The sequence below is a fragment of the Stegostoma tigrinum genome, chromosome 5 (genome assembly GCF_030684315.1).
Source record: "Stegostoma tigrinum isolate sSteTig4 chromosome 5, sSteTig4.hap1, whole genome shotgun sequence".
In the NCBI taxonomy this organism is placed as follows: Eukaryota; Metazoa; Chordata; class Chondrichthyes; order Orectolobiformes; family Stegostomatidae; genus Stegostoma; species Stegostoma tigrinum.
Genome location: NC_081358.1, coordinates 43,538,233 through 43,561,751, shown reverse-complemented (window position 1 = coordinate 43,561,751; position 23,519 = coordinate 43,538,233). Strand labels below are relative to the sequence as shown.

Sequence of the window (23,519 nt, the reverse complement as noted above, 5' to 3'; positions counted from 1 at the left end):
GTAAGGGTGGCACTGGACAGACATGCATAACATATCATGTTGGCAGAAAACCTGACAGGAGTAGCTACAAGCAGCAGTATGTCGTGCTACACTGGAACTGTCAACAGGGTGAAGATGTGCCCAAGGGATCAGATTGCCACCATGAATTGTTCCCAATGCAAAATGATAAACCACATTACAATGAAGAATTTGGGAAAGTAACTCATGACATAATTTGGAACACATTCAAAACTTTTATAGATCCCCAGCTATAAAATTACAATAGAACTTTACGATAATGGCCAAAGTCAGCTGTATAATGCACAAATGCTCCAGGGTCTTAGAAAATGCTTTATTTTAATATTGGAAGCATTTCTCATATTAATTTACAGGACTTGAAAACTAAATGGAGCTAAACCAGGTACTGGATCTTTCTATAAATGTCTGCTTACAAAGATTAACTCTTTTTGGAGGTAATCACCTTACACTGCAATAATCAGTCTTAATTACATGACCAAAGATATTCACTATCTATCCAAGAATACAAAATAATCAGTGACCCCATTTTTATAACTCACCAATGATTAAATACAGTGAAGTGACAACATCTGAATTGCTCTACTAGACATCCAATTTATACCATCTGTTTTTCATTTTGAGGACTAGTTTTATTAGATTTTAATTGTGGGTTCAATTTTCAAAAATGCCTCTGTAGTTTGAGCTTGCACTGCATCTTTTCCTGGCATTTTTATATTGTTGACTGCATTCACCACTGTCAAACTGATTTATACCACTATGCCGCAATAAATATGGGCATGGGCTGATTACTATGCAAATGATGAGCAACATACTGTTCACTTGATTGTTTTAGCCTTGAAGTCAGGTCGATGTGAGCTCAAGTTCCATTTCAAGAACCTGAGCATAAATTTCAGGCACATGATCCTAGGTCTGTCCGTCTTCTGAGATGGGCATAAAAGATCCCATGACGTTATTGCAAGAGAAGTGGCAAAACCTTCTCCTTTGTGTCGAACAATATTTGTCCCTCAAACAACGCCTAACAATAAATGAGCTGGTCATTTATCCCATGATTTATGGGATTTTGCTTGGTGCAATTTGGGTGTCACATGACTTACTCTACAACATACCTCAGAAAATACTTAAAGGTTTTGGGACATCTCAAAAACTTGGAAGGCACTACTGAACCTCAAGTCATTTTGTTCATAATTTACTACTATAGCTGATAAGTCAGAAAATAAGACACAATTTGTAGAGAATACATCAAAATATAACATTATTAACAGTAATTGTTAAAATCTTCCCTTCATGTGGGGCTATGCTCAGCACTACAAAAGAAACGCTTCAACTATGGGACACCTGGAGTTGGAGTAAATCTGGTTAAGATGAAAGTTCAAAATCCCGACATAATTCAAGCTCCGCACCAGCAGAGTGGCAAAAAGTGAATCTGCTTCTCCTGATTGTAAGCTGAGTGGTGACAAATGGTCATCAAAACCAACTGATATTTTCTTTCACATAAAAACTTGTCAAAACTCAAAGAGGGAGGAAAACGTAGACATTAGCCTGAGCTACAACAACCCTTTTTACTCAGGTTTGCATGGTATATATGACAAAGAAAGAGCGCATTTGGCCCAATTAATCCATGCCTATGAATAAGCTTCACTTGAACCTCTTCCTATCTAACTCTAACATTGAACTCCTTTATTCCATTTTTGGTCTATATCTATATTATGCATGCTAACCAGTCCCTCTGGTATCAGGAACACAGCAGGCCATGCATCATCAGAGGAGCAGTAAAGCTGATGTGTCAGGCTTAGGCCGTTCTCTTGGCCTAGGCCCAAAACGTCAGCCTTCCTGCTCCTCTGATGCTGCTTGGCCTGCTGAGTTCATCCAGCACTACACCTTGTTATCTCAGATTCTCCCGCATCTGCAGCTCCTACTACCTCTGGTATCATGTTCCACATGCCTCTCTCTCAGGCAAATTACTTCTGAATTCCTCATGTGCTTTCTTGGCGATGATCTCAAATTGATAGTGCCAAGTTATACTCTTCCCCACAGCTTAAACATTCTGTATATGTGCTAACAAAACCATTCAGAATTTTATATACCTCTATCAGGTCCCTCTTCAATCTTTGTTTCTCCAAGTGAAAAGAGAATGTGTCACTCTTTTTCTTATGTCCATTATATCCATTTTTTTTTTCAGATTCCCTACAGTGTGGAAGCAGGCCCTTCGGCCCAACAAGTCCACACCGCCCCTTGAAGCATCCCACCCAGACCCATCCCCCTATAACCCACACACCCCTGAACACTACGGGCAATTTAGCAAGGCCAATCCACCTAATCTGCACATCTTTGGACTGGGAGGAAACCGGAGCACCCGGAGGAAACCCACACAGACATGGGGAGAATGTGCAAACTCCACATAGACAGTCGCCTGAGGCGGGAATCGAACCCGGGTCCCTGGCGCTGTAAGGCTGCAGTGCTAACTACTGAGCCACTATGCTACCCTACTGATCAGTGACAATGTCAAATCTGAGATTGCTAGAATTTTGTTAGGCAAGGTAGCAGTAAGGCAGGAAAAGTGAAATTAAGAGACAGATCAGCCATGATCCAATTCAACGATGGTATAAGCTCAGGGAGTGGAGCTCTATGTATGCAAAGTGGTGTCCTGGAAGATGAAAGCTTCACAATAGCTAATTTGGTGCTGCAACAATGATATTGTACACTGCATCAACTGAGCCTTGCGTTCATATTAGTGCAAGTTCACACCTTTAAAGACTTTTCATTAAAGTCATACCTCTCTGCAGTTAGCAAAGGAAAGTCCAATTTTCTAACCCTGAGGAAAGATGGTCCACAATGGAATTAAGATACAAGTCACTGGGGTAGATCATTAATGGAGTATTGTGTACATTCTGGATATCACGTGTAGGATGTGTAGGAATCTACAACAAACATGGTCTGTAACCTGATCTTTTTATCGTATTAAATCAAATCTTGACAGTCTCGAAGCAGTAGTCATGCAGAGAAATAAATGCAATTACTCTGTTTCTCTTTCGAACATGTATGTAATTTTATCAAACTATTTGTTCTAATCTCAACACAAATTGTGAAGAAAAGATCTGTAGTCACACACAAAGTCCTAGATGATTTATTGCTTCCAGATTGCTAATCTGTTTGTCATTAACTGCTCAATTTAACCCCATTGTTCTTTTTTAGAGATGAGGATGATCTTGGCCTTTTGGTTTTACAATGGGCAACAAAAGAAGTCAATTAGTATGAATCGCACACTTAAATTGGAAAGGATTAAACATCTTAATTGTACATTGGCACCCACTTGTAACAGGATTGAGAAGGGGAGGGCATATATCTAAATTAATTTGCAAAAGAAGTAAACCTGATGTGAGGATAAACTTTTCACAGTGAGTTGTTGGGGTGTGGAATGCAATGCCTGTAGGTGAATTGTAGGCAGCTACAATCAAGACATTCAAGAGGGCATTAGATGATATTTAAATAGAATTCTGGGTTCCCGAAAAGGCAAGAAAATGGTACTAAGTCATGATGCTCACATGGAGAGCTGGTGCAGATATGATGGGCTGAATGTCCACTTCTGTGACATTACATAATGGAGCATCCTGAATGCTTACAATTGAATCATTTCTAGCATTGTTCTTCTTTGCACCATTTCCAATGCTTATTATGCTTTTTAGAACATGGTGAATAAATGTCATATAATCCTTCGAGCGTGGCCTAACCAAGGTTCAATATGGGTTTAGCATGGTTTCCCTACATTTCAATTCCATGCATCCAGAGAAAGGACCTAGTTTTTGGTTTGCTCTTTTATGACCCAGCTAACCTGTGGCACAACAGTTAATGATTGGTATATCTGCACTCTACAATCCAATACTAAACCTTACTAAAACTTTGAAAGAGTTAACAGAGTTGAGACAATGATAATGCAGCAAACATAATTCATCTGCATTTTCAAAAAGGCTTCTAAAGGATATCCCATAATCGATTAAACAACAGATCAGAAAATGTAGATTAAGGTGCCAAATAATGGAATGAATTGTTAGTTGACGTCAAGACAGAATGAAGACAGTGGGAATAAAGAGTAGTTCCTCATAGTGGTGGTAGTTGAATGGTGGTGATGCACAAGGCTCAGTGTTAGGATCTCTGCTATTCTTAATCTACATTAATGAATTGAACTTCCGAATCAAAAACACTGTTTCCTAGTTTGTGGATGGCACCAAATCGGGTGGTGGGTTAGTCAAGTTATACAGGGCCTTGGTGAGGCCACACCTAGAATATTGTATGCAGTTTTGGCCACCTTTTCTGAGGTAGGATACTCTTGTTCTTGAGGGAGTGCAGTGAAGGATTACCAGGCTGATTCTGGGAACAGTGGGACTGACGTATGAGGAGAGATTGACTAGGTTACGATTGTTTTCACTGGGGTTCAGATGAATGAGGGGGGATCTCGTAGAGCCTTAAAAAATTCTAACAGGACTAGACAGGGTAGATGCAGGAAGGATGTTTCCGATGCTGGATGTAACCAGAACCAGGGGGTCACAGTATGAGGATTCAGGGTAGGCCATTTAGGATAGAGATGAGGAGACATTTCTTCACCCAAAGAGTGGTGGGCCTGTGGAATTCATTGTCACAGAAAGTAGTTAGTGCCAAAACACCGAATGTATTCAAGAGGCAGTTAGATAAAGCACTTGGGGCAAATGGGATGAAAGGTTGTGGGGAGAAGGCAGGATTAGGATATTGAGTCAGACAATCAGGCATGATCATGACAAATGGCAGAGCAGGCTCAAAGGGACGAATAGCCTCCACCTGCTCATATCTTCTACGAAATTACTGAGGACTGAAACAAATTACAGGAGGAAATGACTAAACTAGGATATGCAAATAATTGTCAAGCAATGTGCAGCACAGTTAAGCACATGGTAGTACAGTTTGGAAGAAAGAATAGGGAAATCATCTATTTTTCTCTATTAATGCCTCAAAAGGCCAAGCAAGATTGTCCCAACTCACTGTTACCAGCAGCTGGGTTGACTGCATTAAGAGATGGTTCATTTTTACCCCTCTTGCTACAATCTCTGCAGAAGACTGATGACAACATTGATGGTAGGGGTGGAAAGTGGGCAAAAGCAAGGGACATGCTATACAAGAAAGGTGAGATGACTGAGTTGTCATCAATTAATGTGCTACCATTGTGTGCAAATTGACAGCCATTTCCAAATTTCCAACAGCTTCAAAAATAGTTCATTCATTGTAAAACACTTTAGAATATCTTGAGGTAAAGATGCTATATAAATACAAGTCTTTTTTTCCTTTTACTTATGTTCCAGGCTGATATTCTAAGAACCGCATCTACTGGTTGTGGGTCTGGGTACTTTAAGTCTAAGCTTAAATGATGATCGGGATATCTCTAGTTTGGCAGAAAAACAAAATGAAAAAGAACAAAATTTTCTTCTTTGAAATATTTTTCACAAATAGGGAAGTGTTAATGTGATAATTACAGTTCTAATCTTTTGAAAAAAGAAACCATTTTAACACAACAGTGTTTAATCATATTTAATAATTTGCAGAAAATTTTAATAAATTTTATACTTTAGTGTGACATTTTTGTTATCTTGTGCATTATGGTCCATTGCACAGCAGGAAGGGATTTGATGTGTGACCTTGGAAGTTTTGAGAGTACAGTTGAGTTCTTTCATGTGAATATCCCAATCTGTGCCCATGGCACACTTGGGCTCAGTGTGTTTTAAAGCTGCCCCAGTAAAGGCAGCTTACAATGGAAGGCATTCCAGGAGACCACAGACCACACATGACAAAAATTCAGGAATATCATTCCACATATCATTCCACATCAACTCACTTGATGTGAGGCAAATTCTTGCAATGGCTAAATTAAAATAACTAATGACATCTCGTGATTGTCAGGCCCTCCTGCCTCCAAATGGAAATTATAATTCCTTTAAAAAAAATTCTGTTTACAAACTTAGCACCATAGGAGGAAATAACTTCAATTATAGGAAATCTAGGTATGTTTCAAAGAATCTTAAGAAAGATGCAGCACAGTTACAAGCAGAGTGCTTTAACCCAACAATGTGCATCAACCCTCACCTCTGAAAATAAATCTACTACATTAATATGACATGTTTCTGTTTCCCATATCACTCATCCTGGGTTGTCTTTGAGAGACTATCATTTATTTTGCCTTATATTTGGAATTAGTGCGGATTTGAACTAGTGACACCAAAAGCACCAAAGCAAGCAAAACTTGAGATTAATCTTACTGATCCTTGTCAGGAATCTAATCAGAGCACTCTGTGATGACTGAATTCCTCAGTGTTCAATCTGGGAACAGGATGTAAATGAACAAGTACTTTAAATGTGGTGACATCTGCCACTCAACAAACAGAATCCTCCACTAACTGGAATTTCAGACAGCTCAATACTATGTTAAAAGCCGGTCAGTCATAACGGCATGTAATGCAATCTTTCATTTGAAAAATCCAAATAATAAATTGCAAATCTGCAAAAGTTGTTCCCAGGCTTTGTGGTGAAAACATTAAATGATTGGGTCAGTTTTGGCTGTTGTGTCCAACAAAAGAAGTACAGCCCCAAGCAACTGTCAGTGAAACATTATTTATTTTCCCCAAAGCTCGTCTGAAAGTTGTGGTGTCAGTCTGATCTTCAGTTGTGGTGTTTTTTCCTGTGATACTTTGGGTTCCATTGTATGCCCCAGGTGCTTCCCTTCAACTCCTCAATGACAAAGTAGCACCTTGCCTTGAGTCGGCACTTTTGATTAACCAGCACCTCTCATTCCTTGAACATTCTGGCTAACAAAGATTTTACACTATATGCATTCAATATTTTATATGATTATACATTTAATCAACAGATTAATGCCCTGTCAACATTTGGCACAGATTTCACTCAAGGAATCAGTGGAATGGATATTTTCAATGTCATGAAATAAAGATGCAATAGGTTCATTTCTAAAGATGTATTAACTGGTAAACCATCCCATCGTGCTTCACTCAAAGAAAATCAATGCTTTGTCAGCAATGGAGAGATTAAAACGCTTCATTGAAAAATTGGTCAAAGAGATTTTCAGAAGAATTTTATAGAGATATTCCCGATAGTTTTGTGAGGGCCACTCCAGAAATTTAGGTTTGAGTGACCGATAGCTCTGTCACCAGTAATGCAGGAAAGGGGAAAAGCAGGAATTTTTGAGTGAGAGGAATTGAGAGAATGTAAATATGGATGTAGCATTGGTGGAGACTGCAGAGGTAGCCTAAGGTGAGACAATGTAGCGATTTTGACAAGGAATTCAGTTTGAGTGCACTGGGAGTAGAGATGAAAACTTAGGTCAGAGGGGTCAGGGATGATGGGTGAGCAGGACAGGACTTTGGGACTTGATATGTGTGACAGAGCTTTGGATCTGTTCCTGTTAGGTAAGCTGGAGATCTGGAAGCTGGCAGGGAGAACAGTGAAAAAGCTAAGTCTGCTGGCCAGGATTTCATGTACTAAGGCTTCCAATAGCAAAGAGAGGATCTGAAACGTATTCCTCATTCAAAATATATTTTTAATAATAATGAAATGTCATACCTAGAATGAATAAAAATTTACTACTCATTGAAAAATGTTATTTTTATCTCAGTCTGGAGAAGACCTGAATCCTGGGATTATTAAATAGGCTGTGTTGTGGAATTCCTGTGCCATGTAGCATAATGATTGTAATTTAACTTATAAAAAACACAAAGTTTATAGCATGGGAGGAGGTTACTTGTCCGATCATCTTTGTGCTGACTGAGAAAGAGTTGTTCAGCCTAAGCACAGAACACTAGGTTACAGCTCTTAGCACGCCCAAATATTAATATGTTTATCTCTTCCATTTTCATCTCCTTTTCCGTCTTCCCCAGCAGTGAGTTCCATCATTTCAACATTCACTGAAATACTGCTGCCAATTATTTCCCTGGTTTGGACTTCTCCACGAAGGAGAATAATTTCTTCCTATCCAATCTGGTTATGCACCCCTCTACATGGGAAAATAAGATCTTCCTATCCACTTAATTAAGTCCCTCACACTGTTATATGACTCAATCAAATCTCCCCTCAGTGACCTCTGATTCAAAATTAACAACCCCAGCTTATCTGACGTTCCCTCAAAAGCTAAATTTCCCTAAACCTGGTATTTCTGTACCTGTCTATTTACTTAAATCAATTAATGGAAATGTACAAAAATAACTTAGAGGAATTTTCCTCTTCCTGCATCATTTCCTGCATAATTCCAACTTGCATTCAAGATTGTGTACAATGATTTTTTACAACCGTCATTGTAAACCGATTTTTCTGTATTCCTGTTCAGCAATATAAAGGCATACTCAGTCATAATTTGAAATGGTTTACTGATTCAGGATGGATACATTTAAAATGCAATGCAGATTCATAAAAATCTATAATAATTTTCATTACCATACTCTAAGGGAGTTCATATATCACATTATGCATAAGATTGACTGCACTTCTGGGACATGCAGTGCTACACATTAAATCATAGACCAATGAGATCATATAATCACATTTATGTTTCTCTCAGAATGTATAATGCAAACTATTTTAAAGCATTTCATCTTGAAACATTTATGATAGATTAGCTAAGAGTAATTTTTGCTCTCAAAAGAGGTACTAACTCGACATCTACAAATGCGTTAAAATTACTAAAAATCTCTCATTTGCATTGCTGTTTAGAATGTCAGAATAGCTTTTTCTTGCTTCAAGTACACAATCTTCAGCAAGGTTGTTTTTCAGCAAGTATTTGGTTTATAACATTTAAAGATATGATTTATTGGTGGATTGGTTCGTTTATTTTGCATTGCATAGCTTTGAAAAGATCACATTGCTTCAATAATAAGTCCGAAACTAGAGGAGGGGAACAACTCAACATGTTCAAGATGAAGTACAATGCCACAGAACATGGCAGTGTCTTTTGTTTGAGTGGCCATTCTTCTTGAATGTGCCTCAACTGTACTTACTTTACCACAGAACATTGAAGGACAAACCTGATGCTGACCTCATTGATTATGCACATGAACTGTTACCCTCTTAAGAGGTAATTCCGTGGTAATTTAAATTGCAGTAATTGCTGGCACTGATAATATAACTGTGGTCAGGTTAAACTCAGAGCTATAGAAACAGACCCTTCAGCCCACCATGCCCACATATTCCAACAAACACCAAACCACACTAATCCCACTTACCTGTACTTAATCCATGGCCTATTGTGCCCCAGCATTTTAAGAACTCATCCAGCTGCTTCTTAAATGTTGCGAGAGTACTTGTGTCCGCCATTCTTCGGCAGTACATTCTATACATCTACCATCCTATGGCTGAAAAGAAGTTCTCAGATTGTCTCTAAACCATTTACTCCTCACCTTAAATTTATGCCCTCTGGTCTCAGACATATTTACTGCGGGGAAGAGTTTCTCATGGTCTATTCTGTCTTTGCCTCTCATAATTTTGTATACCTCAATCAGATTCCTCCTCAACCTGCTCTGCCCTAAACCTATTCAGTCTCTCTTCATTACTTTTCACACCATGCAACATCCCGCTCAATCTTCGCTGCAACCGCTCCGGTTGAATCATGTCCATCTGATAGTATGACAACCAGAACTGCACACAGTATTCCATCTGTGGCCTAACCAACATTTTATAAACGTAAACGTGCTAGCAGAGGAATAACTAGGTTGAAGAACTTAGATAAATGTCAAAGGAGGGGATAAATAAGGGAAAGAAGACTATGTTGAGGAGCAAAGTCTTTCTGGCTGCAGTTACAGCCCCCTCACCTGCTGGGCTCTAGTGAGGCAGGGTCTCCCCCACGAGATCCCTCTTGAAGGGAAAGGCCTGTCATTGGCCTCACCTGCTTGATGAATGGTCATCCCGAAAAGAGGAACAACGGGTCTCTCACCAGCTCTTCAGCCAGCAGACAACAGCTCCTACACTGTAACAAGATTATGCCCAGCAATTACTGTCCATCTCTTACCGATCTTGAGAAAGTGGTCATTTCTGGATACAACTAAGTGGCTCACTGGGCCATATCACAGTCAACTACATTGTTAACTTCTATTTCTGGAGTCACAAATAGGACAGACCAGCTAAGTATTAAGAGCAAAAACAAAGCTGCTGGAAAAACTCAGCAGGTAAGGCAGCATCTGTGAAGGAAAAAACAGTTAATATTTCGGGTCTGGTGACCCTTCCTCAGAATGGCTAAGTATCAAGATTTGCTTCTTTGAAGGACATTGGAGAAACATATTTTAATGACAGATCTGTTGTTTTAGTGCCACCGATGCTGGTACTCGTTTCTTTCTGTTCCAGACTTACTTAATATATTAATTTTAAGTTCTTCAGCTACTATGGTGGGATTTGAACATGAGGTTTTGGATGTTTTAGTCCAGCACCTGGATTTCCTCATCTAGTAACATAATCACTTTACTAGTGGGACCTCTCACACCCTCTAAAAAAAATACTGTCATATTCTCAAGGACAGAGTCTGATTAGAGAAGCTTTGGGATTATCTGGACTTTACATTTGCAGTTGGGACCAAAAGTGCATTAAGGTCAGAGAGAAAACATCAGCATTTGGGTCAGTAGTGTGGATTACTGCAAATATATCATCTTGTAGATTTTCGGATTTAGGTTTGCTCATGTTTTCAACTCTAATCTTGAGGTACTTGTAGCGCAAACATGAGATGATGACACTAGCTGTCAGGAATGCCACTAAGGTTCTGACAACCAATGGTCCCAATAAGATGTGGAAACGTTATCAAAGGAAAACTATGCTTTGAATTCATAGGCTGCTTAGATATTCCTTCAAGCCTACTGCTGACTAAAGAAAATTGATTGGCAGCCTTAATAATTTCTTCTTTGACTTGCGGTCAAATTTTTCTTGGTAACTCTCCGGCAAAGTGCCTTGGGATGTTATATAAATGCAAGTGCTGTTGCTGCAGCAAGGCACACTTTGTATACAAAGTTTTTAAAATGTTTTTCCTCTAAGAAATGGCTCGGGTGGTGCTGGCTAGGGGAGCTAATGCAGCAAATTGCTCTCCTCACCCAAAGAAGGCAATATAGATGAAAGTTAGACAAGCTTATAATCAGCATTAGTCCCATATAGTATGGTGAGTCGAGGCAAAAATTCTTCACTCCTGCTTATCTCAAGGACTCACCGTTGGATCAGAAATTCAGGATTAGATATTAAACAATAATGATCTGCATTACGTTTTTGTGGGGTGTGGAAGGGGTTAATATTAACTGCAGGTTTGATGTTGTGCTTGAGTAATTTATGACAACTGAGCCAAGCCACTGAACTGTAGGCTGGCCGCTGCACATAAACTCACTGAATTCTTGTTGCATGGTCAGGACCAATGTGTCTCCCATAAAAGAAGTTAGCATGAAATACCAGTATAACCACAAAATCCCAAACAAAATTATCCACTAAACTCAACTCTGGTGAAGACCTGAGAGCATCACATCTTCCTGTGAAAGAGTCATCTTATTTGTTTCACATTAAATTAAAAATTATATTATTACTGAAAGACTTTGTGTTACACTGTTGTTCACATTCTCGTCAGTGAAAACTAGAGAAAATCACCTTTCAAATTTTGTAAGTAAAATTGTTCTAATACTGCATCTGAAAGTTGACTGATCCTACTTGGTAGTACTTCAGCTACAATTTAAGGGAATCCTGGTCAAAGATTAAAAACAAACTTGCGTAATTACACCAAATGACTCAAAGCATTTTACAACTAATGTAGCATTTTTGAAGTACAGTTGCTTATGAATTTTAGAAAATGTGGCTTAATGTCTCATTCTCACTCCAGCAATGCACTGGGGTGTAAAACTAGATCTTGAGTTCCAGTCTTGATTTGGGATTTGAACCCACAACCTTCTGGAATGTTCCTTTCATTCCTGCATTTGCTTGGCTTGTTCTGACTGCAAAGCAAAGTGTAAGAACAGCTCATTAGAATATTAGCATGACATCCCCTCCAAAAGTAATACGCGTTGGGATCACACAAGGACCAGGCAGAGGATATTGGAGACAGCCATAGACGTGCCTTTCTTCCTCAAAGCATTACTGCTGAAGCAAATACAGGGAACTGACAGTAAAACACTCTGTATACTACTTATTTGGAAATAGTTAAAGGAGTTTAAAATTAGGAACATTGCTATTTCACTGGTACGAGAAAGATTATATTAGTTGGCGAGAAACAGTGTTGTATTCACTGGACCTGACGTACAGCTACATAAGATGGAAGGAGAGCAGTACTTGGTTAGGATACTGAGTACCTGTGGTTTTGGTTGCCTCATAGATTTTGCTGAATGTATTGTCGACCAGAGTATGTCTTACTACTAGAATACTTGCTCATCACTTTGTAAAACAGCAACTGAAGTAGGGATGAGGGAGTTAATTTTAATAGAATTACATTTAAAGTGCATGATAGTTTTGAAATAAGTACTATAGTTATGCTTGGTCTTATCTTGACAAGATGGGATACTTGGTACAGGGGTATTTTGAGTAGGTTAATTCAGCATTTGTAACAATAACAGCCTATGTAACCTCACTACTCATTGCTATACAGAGTAAGGAGATAATGGAAACTGAAAGCTAAGCAGAGTGGTTGAGTCATCATGGAAACTAGCAAACAAAAGGCTTAAGGTTGGTTTAACAGGGACTCGCATAAAGTTGAGAATTATAAATATAAGAGGCAGACTCTATATTATTGAGAATTGTCTTTGGATAAGACACCTCTGGTCAAGTACCCCACCATGCTAAGAAATTATTTGGGTAACTAACATGCTTGCAGTTGGTCTTTGCTTCCTTGACTCACGCAAAGTTGAGCGGACATTTTTTGCCACAGTATAGCCATTACACTTCAGACGAAAACTGAAAGGAAACCAAACGCTCACATTTCTAAGGAAATAAAAACCGAAACTGAGTACGGAAACTAAAACATCTGTGGAAATAGAAACTATTGAGGCTGTGTAAGGGGATGCAGAGCTGTAAAAGCTCCATTATTAGAAGTTGGTGAGTACAGTGGTGAAGGTACAGGCAGGTAGAAAACAATGGAGATTGAGTCTAGAAGCTGAGAACAAGTTGCTGCAGCTTGTTTAAGTTATTTGAAGATAATGCTTGTGGATTGAGACAGAGTGATAACATTTTGCAGACACGTGATACGTTTGCTGAAGATGGTGCCCATGGAACTCAGGGATGGCTGTGTGCTGTTGTTGGCTGTGGAACAGGTGAATTCCGAGGATAAGAGGAGCTGGAATTTTTGTCAGAAAACAGTTTTAAAGGACTTTGCAACTGTGTTTGATTACTCATTTGCCCAGTGGGCTTCACCTACCAACAGGTTTAAGAACAACTCTTCCCAACTGTCATTAGACTTCTAAATGGACCTCTCAAATTTCAAATCTAATGTTGATCTTGCTTTTGTGTGCCTTCTTTGCAGCCATAGCTTTGTATTTCTCGCTCTGTTCGATCACCCTATGATCTTTATATGGTATGTACTGCACGCAAAACAAAACTTTTTAACTGTACCTAGGTAAAGGTGGCAATAATAAATCAAATCAAATTAAATCAAGCCAATTTGTACCATTGGACATAGTTGTACTTCCATTTAATATGAAATTAATGGTTTATAATTGACTGTAATTTGCATATTAATTTATGCTTAATCAATTTAGTTTGGAGTTTTAGTATACAGAAGATAGTTGCTTTGTTTGAATCGTTTCTACTTATAATTCTTTTGTTTGAATCTGAGAATCCTGGACTAGTGTAGATTTACAGTAGTTCTGTTAGTACAGACTCGATGGACCGAAGGGCATGTTCTATGCTGTATGATCTTATGATGCCCATGGCTACATTCTTTTATTCAATAACTAGGACTTTGGAAAGGTACTGTTCCCCACAGAGACGGTAACATGTGTTTGAAATTTATTAATTTGAATGGTCTGCTAATTTGAAACTGTGTGACCAAGAAACACCTTCTGGTTTTTTTTTGTTAAGTTTGCTTTATTTGAACTACGGAATAATTCAATATTTTTCCTAGAAAATAATTTTCCTATTGAACTAATAGAAGTGGACTGTAGTTGAAGTAGAACTCAATGTTGGCAAATGCAAAGAGCGGAAAAACTGACAATTGGCTAGTCACCCAGAACTGAGCAATAGTTTTGCTGTGGAAATATAGAATTCTCATCAAGTGCTGGCTGTAGTCAACAATGTCAAGATGCTTTGATGAACTTAAAATATGGGCAAGTCATTCAGCAGGGCAAACTGCTGAGGATAAAACAAGGTTGAAAGCAAACAGATCATTTAGAAGTTGGTAAATGAAATTAAATACAAGTTAAGAATGCCAATGTTCAAAAGAAGAACACAAGTAAAATAAAGCACATAGAAATGAAGTCAAGGATATTGAAAGAGGTTACAAAATACAAAAAGATCAATTCTAAAACTGCAAGATATATAAAGCACACAGGGTTGCAACTATTCTGTGCACACTGCCCACTTACTCAACAGGGTCACTAACCACATCATCAAGGGGTAGCCCGCGTCTCCCAGTTGCCAGCCTATGAGTTTGGCATGGCAGCTTAATTGCAGATGGCATAGAAGATTTCCAGACAATGGATGCATCATAACTACTGCTGGGGTATGGGGCACTGAGCTGCAGCATCTTCCATCTGTGGAAGCAAAACTGCTTGAGGTTGAGGAATTTGGCACATCTTGGAGTTGACTGGCGGGTATCTGCAAAGTGATGTGCACACAGTCTGTACCAGGGAAAAACTTGTGAAACTCCCAAAGCCACCTGCTTGTTAGTGACAGAGAATGAAGGACAGTTAGCTTTTCTTGTACTTTTTAAAAAGTTAATCCTTTCATAGCATGTGGTGCCACCGACTAGATTGCACTTTTTGCCCATCCCTAACCTTACTTAGAGAATACAGCGCATGTTCTTTATGCAAAAAAACAGTGGACAGAAAGCTACAAGGCATTGGAATTTCTTCAGTCCCAACCTTGCCAGAAGCCAGACACAAGAAACCTTGTGGCTACAGTCACTTCCTCAGCCAAAGGCAATGCCAGCCTTGTCTGCTTGAAGGCTGCAGCTGTGGCCAACTTCAGAATGTTCAATTCAAGAGTAAGCATCTCAGGCACTGTTCCTCCCTATGGTCCATAAAGTAGAATTACCTTCAAGCAGCTTATCCTGCTGTGTGAACCTTCAGCACATTCTCCAAGCCATGCTGTGTTCCAAGTGGAGTACCTATCACTGCATCTATACTTGGGAAGTTGCTGCTTTACACTGAAGTTAGAATATCAACTGCCACAGCACTCAGCATGGATTTCAGCCACCTTAAAGAACTGTGAAAAACACCAATTACTGCATAATTGTCACAACCAGAGGAAGAAATTAATTGACAATTAACCTGACAGTAGTTGATGATCCCTTGAAATGGCAGGAAGTGTGGGGGCGGGGGGGGAGGTGGTGGGACGGGAAGGGGATGGCTTCCTTGCTGCTGATTGGCATTCCACCATGTGTAATGAAGGAACAACTTTAGCTGGAGCATTGAGCTCCAAAGTGACACCAGTGCATGTGGCGTTAATCCAACTGACTTTCACCACGCCTTCACCAGTATAAGGTCCGGCACAATGTATCTTGTAGACACAGTTTTATGCCAGCAATGCCACTCAACACAAAACTGGTGCTACACAGCTGAACGTTGCTTGCTAAATTTAGCAAATTACGTCACAGTGAAAGGAATTTCAAATAAAATACGTCATTAACAAAATTGCATATCAGTTGCAAGATCTCTCAGAAGAAAAGAAAAACTAAATGACATAGCCTTAACAGTTATCAAGAATTTCAACATCAACTTATAAGAGGTATATGTAAAATGTAAGCCACATCACCCACTGCAAAAGATAATCTATGGTTCAAAGATTGCAAACAAGCTATTAACTGACAAGTCAGTTGGCATCTACGATAAGCACAAAACTTTTGTTGAAAATTTATGCTATACGTATACAAGGGTAATACTGACAACACTGAAATTTATCTTGGGTGATAAAAAGAAAGGAACGTGGTGTAAAGACAAAACTTTAACAACGGTATTTTTAACACTGAATGCTTTTCCTGTATACCTAGGTAAGCTGAACAGCTGAACAAGAGCAACTTGCATTGACACAGTGCCTGCAAAGTAACACAATGTATCATGGCTTTTCTAGAGCCATATCAAACAAATATGAGACCGAAGACCAAAACCTTGGAAAAAGACACAAATTTTAAAGAGCATCTTAAAGAATGGGAAGTTGAGAGACTTGGGGAGGGAAGTTCAGACCTTAAGGCCCTGACAGCTGAAGGCATCAATGTCTTACGCGAGGAGATTAAAATAGTTATGTATCGGAGACTTGAACTGGAGGACAGCAGAGATCTGGAAAGCTTGTTTAGCTGCAGAGATTGGAATAGGAAGTGGAGCCACCCATGGACATATTTGAAAACGAGGATGTGAATCTCAAAATTAAAGCAGTACCTGACCAGGAATCAATGTAAGTTAGAAAGCAAAGGCATACAAGTTGGGATACAGGCTGCAGGATTTTGGATAAACCAGAGTTTCTGTCAGGTGAAAGATGGTAGGCAGGCCAAGATAGCTCTCAATAACAGTCAAGACTAGAGGTAACTGGGTTTTAGCATCAAATTCAGGTAGAGCAGACGCAGATGATTTTAAAGAGGTGTGAGTCAGCAGTTCTACTGACAGTGTGACTAGGAACGGTGTAGTGCAGCCTCAGATGGTTGGCAGGGAAGGAACAGCATTGCTTATGGGGGAGCAGATTTTGAGGTGGAGACCGAAGATAATACACTTGGAAGAAATTCATGCTCATATAGTACAGGATGGCAGCAGTACAAAAAAAAAGACAGCAGAGGGCATGAAGAGGTTATGGCAAGGTAAACTGGGCATACGTACGGAACATGACACATTTTCATATGATGTTGCTGGGAGACAGTATGTAGGTGAGAAATAAGAGTAAATATTTTTCGATCAGATGAGCCAGGAAATTAGATTGCAAAGTTTCTTAATACACAAAATGGCAAACCACTTGCTCAGAGATTAAAAGTACCTCAAAGGGACCTGTGCAGAAGTTGTTTCAAGAAACTGACATTGTTTAGGAAGAGGTGCAGCTGCTAGACAAGAGCAGGGTGGACTGAATGTGGCTGAATCTCACGTGTATATGCCTCCATCAGCACGAACAGAATGACGGTTTTCAGAAACTACTTTGCTGATACTTATCGCCACATTCTCAATCTGCCCACTACCACCTCCAGAGAGTCCCGGAACGAGGTGGCAAGAGTTGTGCTAAGCCTTATAGGATTAACTTTGATAAGAGGGTCAAGATCTAGGTGCATTGTTCAGCTCTAAATGGGCAGAGAGTATAAACTGTTTTTGAAGTACTTAGTGAGGATATTCCTGGGAATACATCCAGGGAAGTTATTTAGGTGGAACTGAGAAATAAGAAAGGGATGATCACCTTACTGGGGTTGTACTACAGAGACCCCAGTAGTCATCAGGAAATTGAGAACAAATTTATAATAAGGTCTCAGCTAACTGTGAGAGCGGTTTTGGTAGAGATTTTAATTTTCCAAACATAGACTGGGACCGTCAAGTGTTGAGGGCTTCGATGGAGAGGAATTTGTTAAGTGTGCACAAGAAAATTTTCTGATTCAGAATGTGGATGTACCTACCACAGAAGGAACAAAATTTGATCTACTCTTGGAAAACGAGGCAGGGCAGGTGACTGAGGCGTCGGAGGGAGCACTTTGGGGCCAGTGGCCATAATTCTATTAGTTTTAAAATAGTGACGGAAACAGATAGACTGGATATAAAAGCTAAAGTACTAAATTGGAGGAAGAACAATGTTGATGATATTAAGCAAGAACTTTCAAAAGTTGATTAGGGGCAGATGTTCGCAGGTAAAGGGACAGTTGGAAAATGGAAAGCCTTCAAAATGTGGTAACAAGAGTCCAGAGACAATATGTTCCTGCCACAGTGAAGGGTAAGGCTGGTATGTGTGGGGTGTGCTGGATGACTGGAGAACTTGAGGTCTTGGTCAGGAAAAAGAAGGAAGCATATGTCAGATATAGAGAGCAGGAGTCGAATGAATCCCTAGAAGAGTACAAAGGCAGCAAAAATATACTTAAGAAGGAAATCAGGAGGGCAGAAAGGGGACATAAAATAGCTTTGGCAAATAGGGTAAAGGAGAATCCAAAAGAAATTCTACAGATATGTTAAAGAGAAAAGGGTAACTTGGGAGAGAATAAGGCTATTTAAAGGTCAGCAAGGGCACCTACATTTGGAGCTGCAGGAGATGGGTGAGATACTAAACAAGTATTTTGCATCAGTGTTTATTGTGGGGAAGGATATAGAAGAAATAGAACATTTGGAAATAAACGGTGACATCTTGAATAAAGAAGAGGAGGTGCTGATGTCTTAAAACATGTAAAGGTGGATTAATCCCCAAAACCTAATCAAGTGTTCACTAGAACATAGAACATAGAAAAGTACAGCACAGTACAGGCCCTTCGGCCCATGATGTTGTGCCGTGGAATATTCCTAATCCAAACATAAAACAACCTAATCTACATTCCCCTCAATTCACTGCTGTCCATGTGCATGTCCAGCAGTTGCTTAAATGTCACTAATGACTCCGCTTCCACGACTACCACTGGTAAACTATTCCATGCGCTCACAACTTTCTGGGTAAAGAACCTCCCTCTGACGTCTCCTCTAAACCTTCCTCCTAACAACTTAAAACTATGACCCCTCGTGGCAGTCAATCCTGCCCTGAGGAGAAGTCTCTGGCTATCGACTCTATCCATGCGTCTCACTAGAACTCTGTGGAAAGTGAGCAAAGAGATCGCTGGGCTCCTTGCTGAGATATTTGTGTCATCGATAGCCACAGGTGAGGCGCCAGAAGACTGGAGGTTGGCTAACGTTGCGCCATTTTCGAAGAAAGGCAGTAAGGGAAAGCCATGGAACTCTAGACCGGTGAGCCAGACATTGATGGTGGGCAAGCTGTTGGAGGGAATCCTGAGGGATGGGATTTACATGTATTTGGAAAGGCAAGGGCTGATTAGGGATTGTCAACATAGTTTTGTCCATGGAAAATCATGTCTCATCAATTTAGTGGAGTTTTTTGAAGAAGTAATGAAGAGGATTGATGAAGCAAAGCAGTGGAAGTGATCTATATGGACTTCAGTAAGGCACTTGACAAGGCAAATCAGGCCAGGATTTATACACTTAATGATAAGGCCCTGGGGAGTGTTGCTGAACAAAGAGGCCTTGGAGTGCAGATTCATAGTTCCTTGAAAGTGGAGCCCCAGGTAGATAGGATGGTGGAGAAGCCGTTTATCAGTTAGTGCATTAATTATGTTACAGCTGTATAGGACAATGGCTAGGCTACTCTGGAATACTGCCCTGCGATAGGAAGAATGTTGTGAAACTTGAAACTTGAAAGGTTTCAAAACAGATTTACAAGGATGTTGCCAGGGTTGGAGGGTTTGAGCTATATGGAGAGGCGGAATGGGCTGGAGTTATTTTCCTTGGATAGTCAGCAGCTGATGTTTTGAAAATCATAAGGAGCATGCATACGGTGAATAGGCACAGTCTGCTCCCTGGGATGAGGGAATCCAAAACTAGAGGGCATAGGTGTAAGAGCAGAGAGGAAAGATTTAAAAGAGACCTAAGGGACAACCTATTTACACAAAGGGTGATGTGTGTATGGAATGAACTATCAGAGGAAGTGTTGCAGGCTAGTAAAATTACAACATTTAAAAGGCATTGAGATGGGTATATGAATGGGAAGGGTTTAGAGGACTATGAGCCAAATGCTGGCAAAAGGGACTATATTTATTAGATTAGATTCCCTACAGTGTGGAAATAGGCCCTTTGGCCCAACAAGTCCACACCGCCCCTTGGAGCATCCCACCCACACCCATCTCCCTACAACCCACACACCCCTAAACACTACGGGCAATTTAGCATGGCTGATCCACCTAGCCTGCACATCTTTGGACTGTAGGAGGCAACTGGAGCACCTGGAGGAAACCCACGTAGACACGGGAAGAATGTGCAAACTGCACACAGACAGTTACCTGAGGCTGGAATCGAACCCAGGTCCCTGGTGCTGTGAGGCTGCAGTGCTAACCACTGAGCCACCGTGCCGCCCAATTATATAGGATATCTGCTCGGCATGGATGAGTCGGTCTGTTTCCATGCTGTATGTTTCTATGATTCTAAGTAGCTTGGCTTGGCTTGCAGAATAGTTTTTGAGAAGCAAGGAGCAGAAACACAGGTTTACAGCTCCCTGCCAATCATGGTATGCCAGCTCCTCTCTCCACCCACCCATCCAACCTCAACTGCCAATTCCAATAAGTGCTGGCTCAACTCGCCTCCTCACCAGTCAGGTGCAAATGAGGTTAAACCACCAAGACATTTCTCTGTATGAAATTGCTCTCCCATAAACAGAGTGAGCACATGGGAATAGCCCACCAATTGGGGTAGTTACAAGAAGACTTGATTGGGTAAAATGCTCTGCCAAGATGAGATCAACACACAGATCGGGGTCTTGCAATGCTTTTCATGCTAATCATGTTTGCTATTCAAAATAAATAATTTATATAATGAAAGCTTTAACTAAATATTTTATTACAGATCTCTGGTCTAGCTTGAATAATCAATGTCACTACAAATAAAAAAATCTATTTCATACTCAAAACCTCACCCCCATTTCCCTCCAACAACACACCCCGGCACCTTTTCCTGCAGACAATCAAATTTAGGCTTTTATTTTATGGAATAAATAGATTTCCTGCCCACTGGTTATAAATGGATGGGAATCTAATCCAATTTTTGAAAGACAAATTCTGCTTATTACTTACCAAATATGATTTGTTATCCTACTAACCCCTCTCTGATTGAAATTGGGAGAGAGATTCATCCAAACCTCTGCAATGAACACACAGTATGTTTTTTCTAAAGTAGCTAAAGGGTTGCAAGAATGTCATCAACAGATCAGCAAAATATACCAATTGTTGGAGCAGCGGAACTGATCAGAAATTTAACTCTTCAAAACAACTAAGGAAGCTTTCAATTCAAATAACGACAATCTCGTTGTTAAATCCAACCCCAAGCTATTTCATAAAGAATCAAACTAGAAACTTTTCTTGATTATAGTTTTTTTTTCTCCAAATGCAGTATAACAGATAAAAACCAAAAGAACTGTAAATCAGGAATAAAAACAAAGTTGCTGGAAAAGCTCAGCAGGTCTGGCAGCATCTGTGGAGGAGAAAACAGAGTTAACATTTTGGGTCCGATGACCCTGCCTCAGTAGCCTTCTGAGAAAGGGTCACCGGACCTGAAACGTTAACTCTGTTTTCTCTTTCACAGATGCTGCCAGATCTGCTCAGCGCTTCCAAGAAACTTGTTTTTGTGCAGTATAACAGATGTTGGCTTCTTTCTTTCTAACCTCAATGCCCTAGTAGTATCTCTGCCACTAAGTCTTCAAATACTTGATTACTTATCTCTTTACCTGTGCGTTTTACCCATATAAACAACTGTTACTGTACTACTGTCCACAACAAACTCCAATCTGAGGTGCCCACCAGTTGTGGGGGCCTCAGATTTACCAGCCGGCTTCATATGCTTCCTACTCCAGCGCCATTGGTACATAATGAAGTCTGTGGAAAAGAGATAACTATCTCCTGCGTATGGCGAGATCAAGCCTGGACCCAGAATGCTCTTTTTAACTCCCGATATTCCAATATGGTCTCCATCCATGCACTAACTCATCAGTTCTTCATGAAAGGCTTTACGTGATTTAGGTACTCATAGAGCAACCAAGGAACATGAGGAAAACACATCCAGATGGTTTCTAGAAATGGCTATATAAATCTCTGAACAATTCTGTTTGGATCAGTAATGTGAAGAATCAGGGTTTAAGAATGTTACAGATATTACTGTTGTCGATTTTACTATCTAGGCTGCTGTTAATGCACTTTTTAAAATATTTTAATCACTTTCAAATTGAAAGACTGTGTCAAAATAACTCATGAATTGCAACTACATAAAGAACTGTATAAACTTAATAATGATAATATTTTTCTAGTGTTCACCACCCTATCTTGTCCGAGATGTCCACCAATTATAGCCTCAATTTTAGCCTCTGGTGCTACTTGAGTACAGATAAGTTTGTGGAGGAGACCATTACCCTGGGCATTTATTATCCTGCAATAAATATAATGATTTAAGACAATTTTCAAATTTAAACTTCAATTTGCTATAAAAACTTTGCAATAATAATGCACTTACCATCATCAAGATACAACTGGTCCAGTTCTTGAGGCTCCTGCTTCACTGTAACTTGCAAGGGTGTCAAATCCTGACTGTTCTCCTGGTGCACTGGCAGCATCATTGATGGACTAGACTGAGATCCATTTCTTGGAGTCTTCGGAGCTTGTTGCTGTTGACCCATGCCTGCTGAGTTAGTGGGGCTGAAGGGCTGCACATAAGCAGCCTCTGGGGAAGCGGACGGGCCTTGTGGAGAAAGATTGTTGGGATACAGAGTTTGCTGGAAACCATGGGAACAGCTGCTGTTCAGATGCTGACTCATCTGGGGCTGCATCATAACATGTGCTGAATGAGTGGGTGAACTTGGATGCACAACAACAGATCTATGCACTTCTTGGATAGTGGGTACTGTCGCTCCAGACTGCTGGTGACTGAGCTGAGCACTGGTAGGTGTGCTGACACATTTGGTGTAAGAGATGGGTGTAATTTCATGCTGTTTGTGACCTGAAGTGGGGGAAGACGACAACCCAGTGCTTCGTTGCTGACAAGAGGGAAAACTACTTACAAGGCAAGAACCAGGATCCGGTGCCATTTCGGGTGTCATGACCTGTTGGGAGTAGTAAGTCTGGGACACTGGGTTCATCCCTTGATTAAGCGATCCGTAGACCAAGGCAGGTTCGTAGTCATCGGTGGGTTCTGTTTTTATAACAGGAACTGGGGGAGAGAGAAAAAAACAAGACGATAGATATTCAAGTGTGTGTGTGGGTCCGTGGCTGGGATACTCTGCAAAATAAACATGATTCTCAATCAGTCTCTGTATGTCAGTGGCCTTAGTCTCCCACCCAATAAAAATGGATGAGTCATGTGCGCAAGAGAGTCACAGCTGTTTCTCATATTGAAAACACTATTTTTTTTGGAATCGCCTTCACCCACAAATGTACTGTATAAACACATTTTTACAGGCCTGCATTATAGCAAAGGCCTACAGCCCAAAGATTCCACACGACAACCTTTGTTATTTGTACTGAGAATTTTAAAATCTGAATTTTGGAAGAAAAGCTACAATAAATCCAATAAGAACAATTGGTAAAGATTACTGAATAACTGTTCAGATTCACTTCAGCCCTA

General features: G+C 40.1%; 1 protein-coding gene across 2 annotated transcripts in view; it reads right to left on the bottom strand.

Moving 5' to 3' along the window:
• The window catches only part of nfatc1 (nuclear factor of activated T cells 1), a 249,402-nt gene that overhangs the window by 89,633 nt on the left and 136,250 nt on the right, over positions 1-23,519 (bottom strand). The window contains exon 9 of one of the 2 annotated variants that reach the window (XM_048530056.2): positions 22,413-23,105. In XM_048530056.2, the coding sequence (XP_048386013.1) occupies positions 22,413-23,105 (693 nt within the window). The remainder of the gene's footprint in view (positions 1-22,412; positions 23,106-23,519) is intronic. The other variant, XM_059645959.1, reaches the window with a different exon arrangement.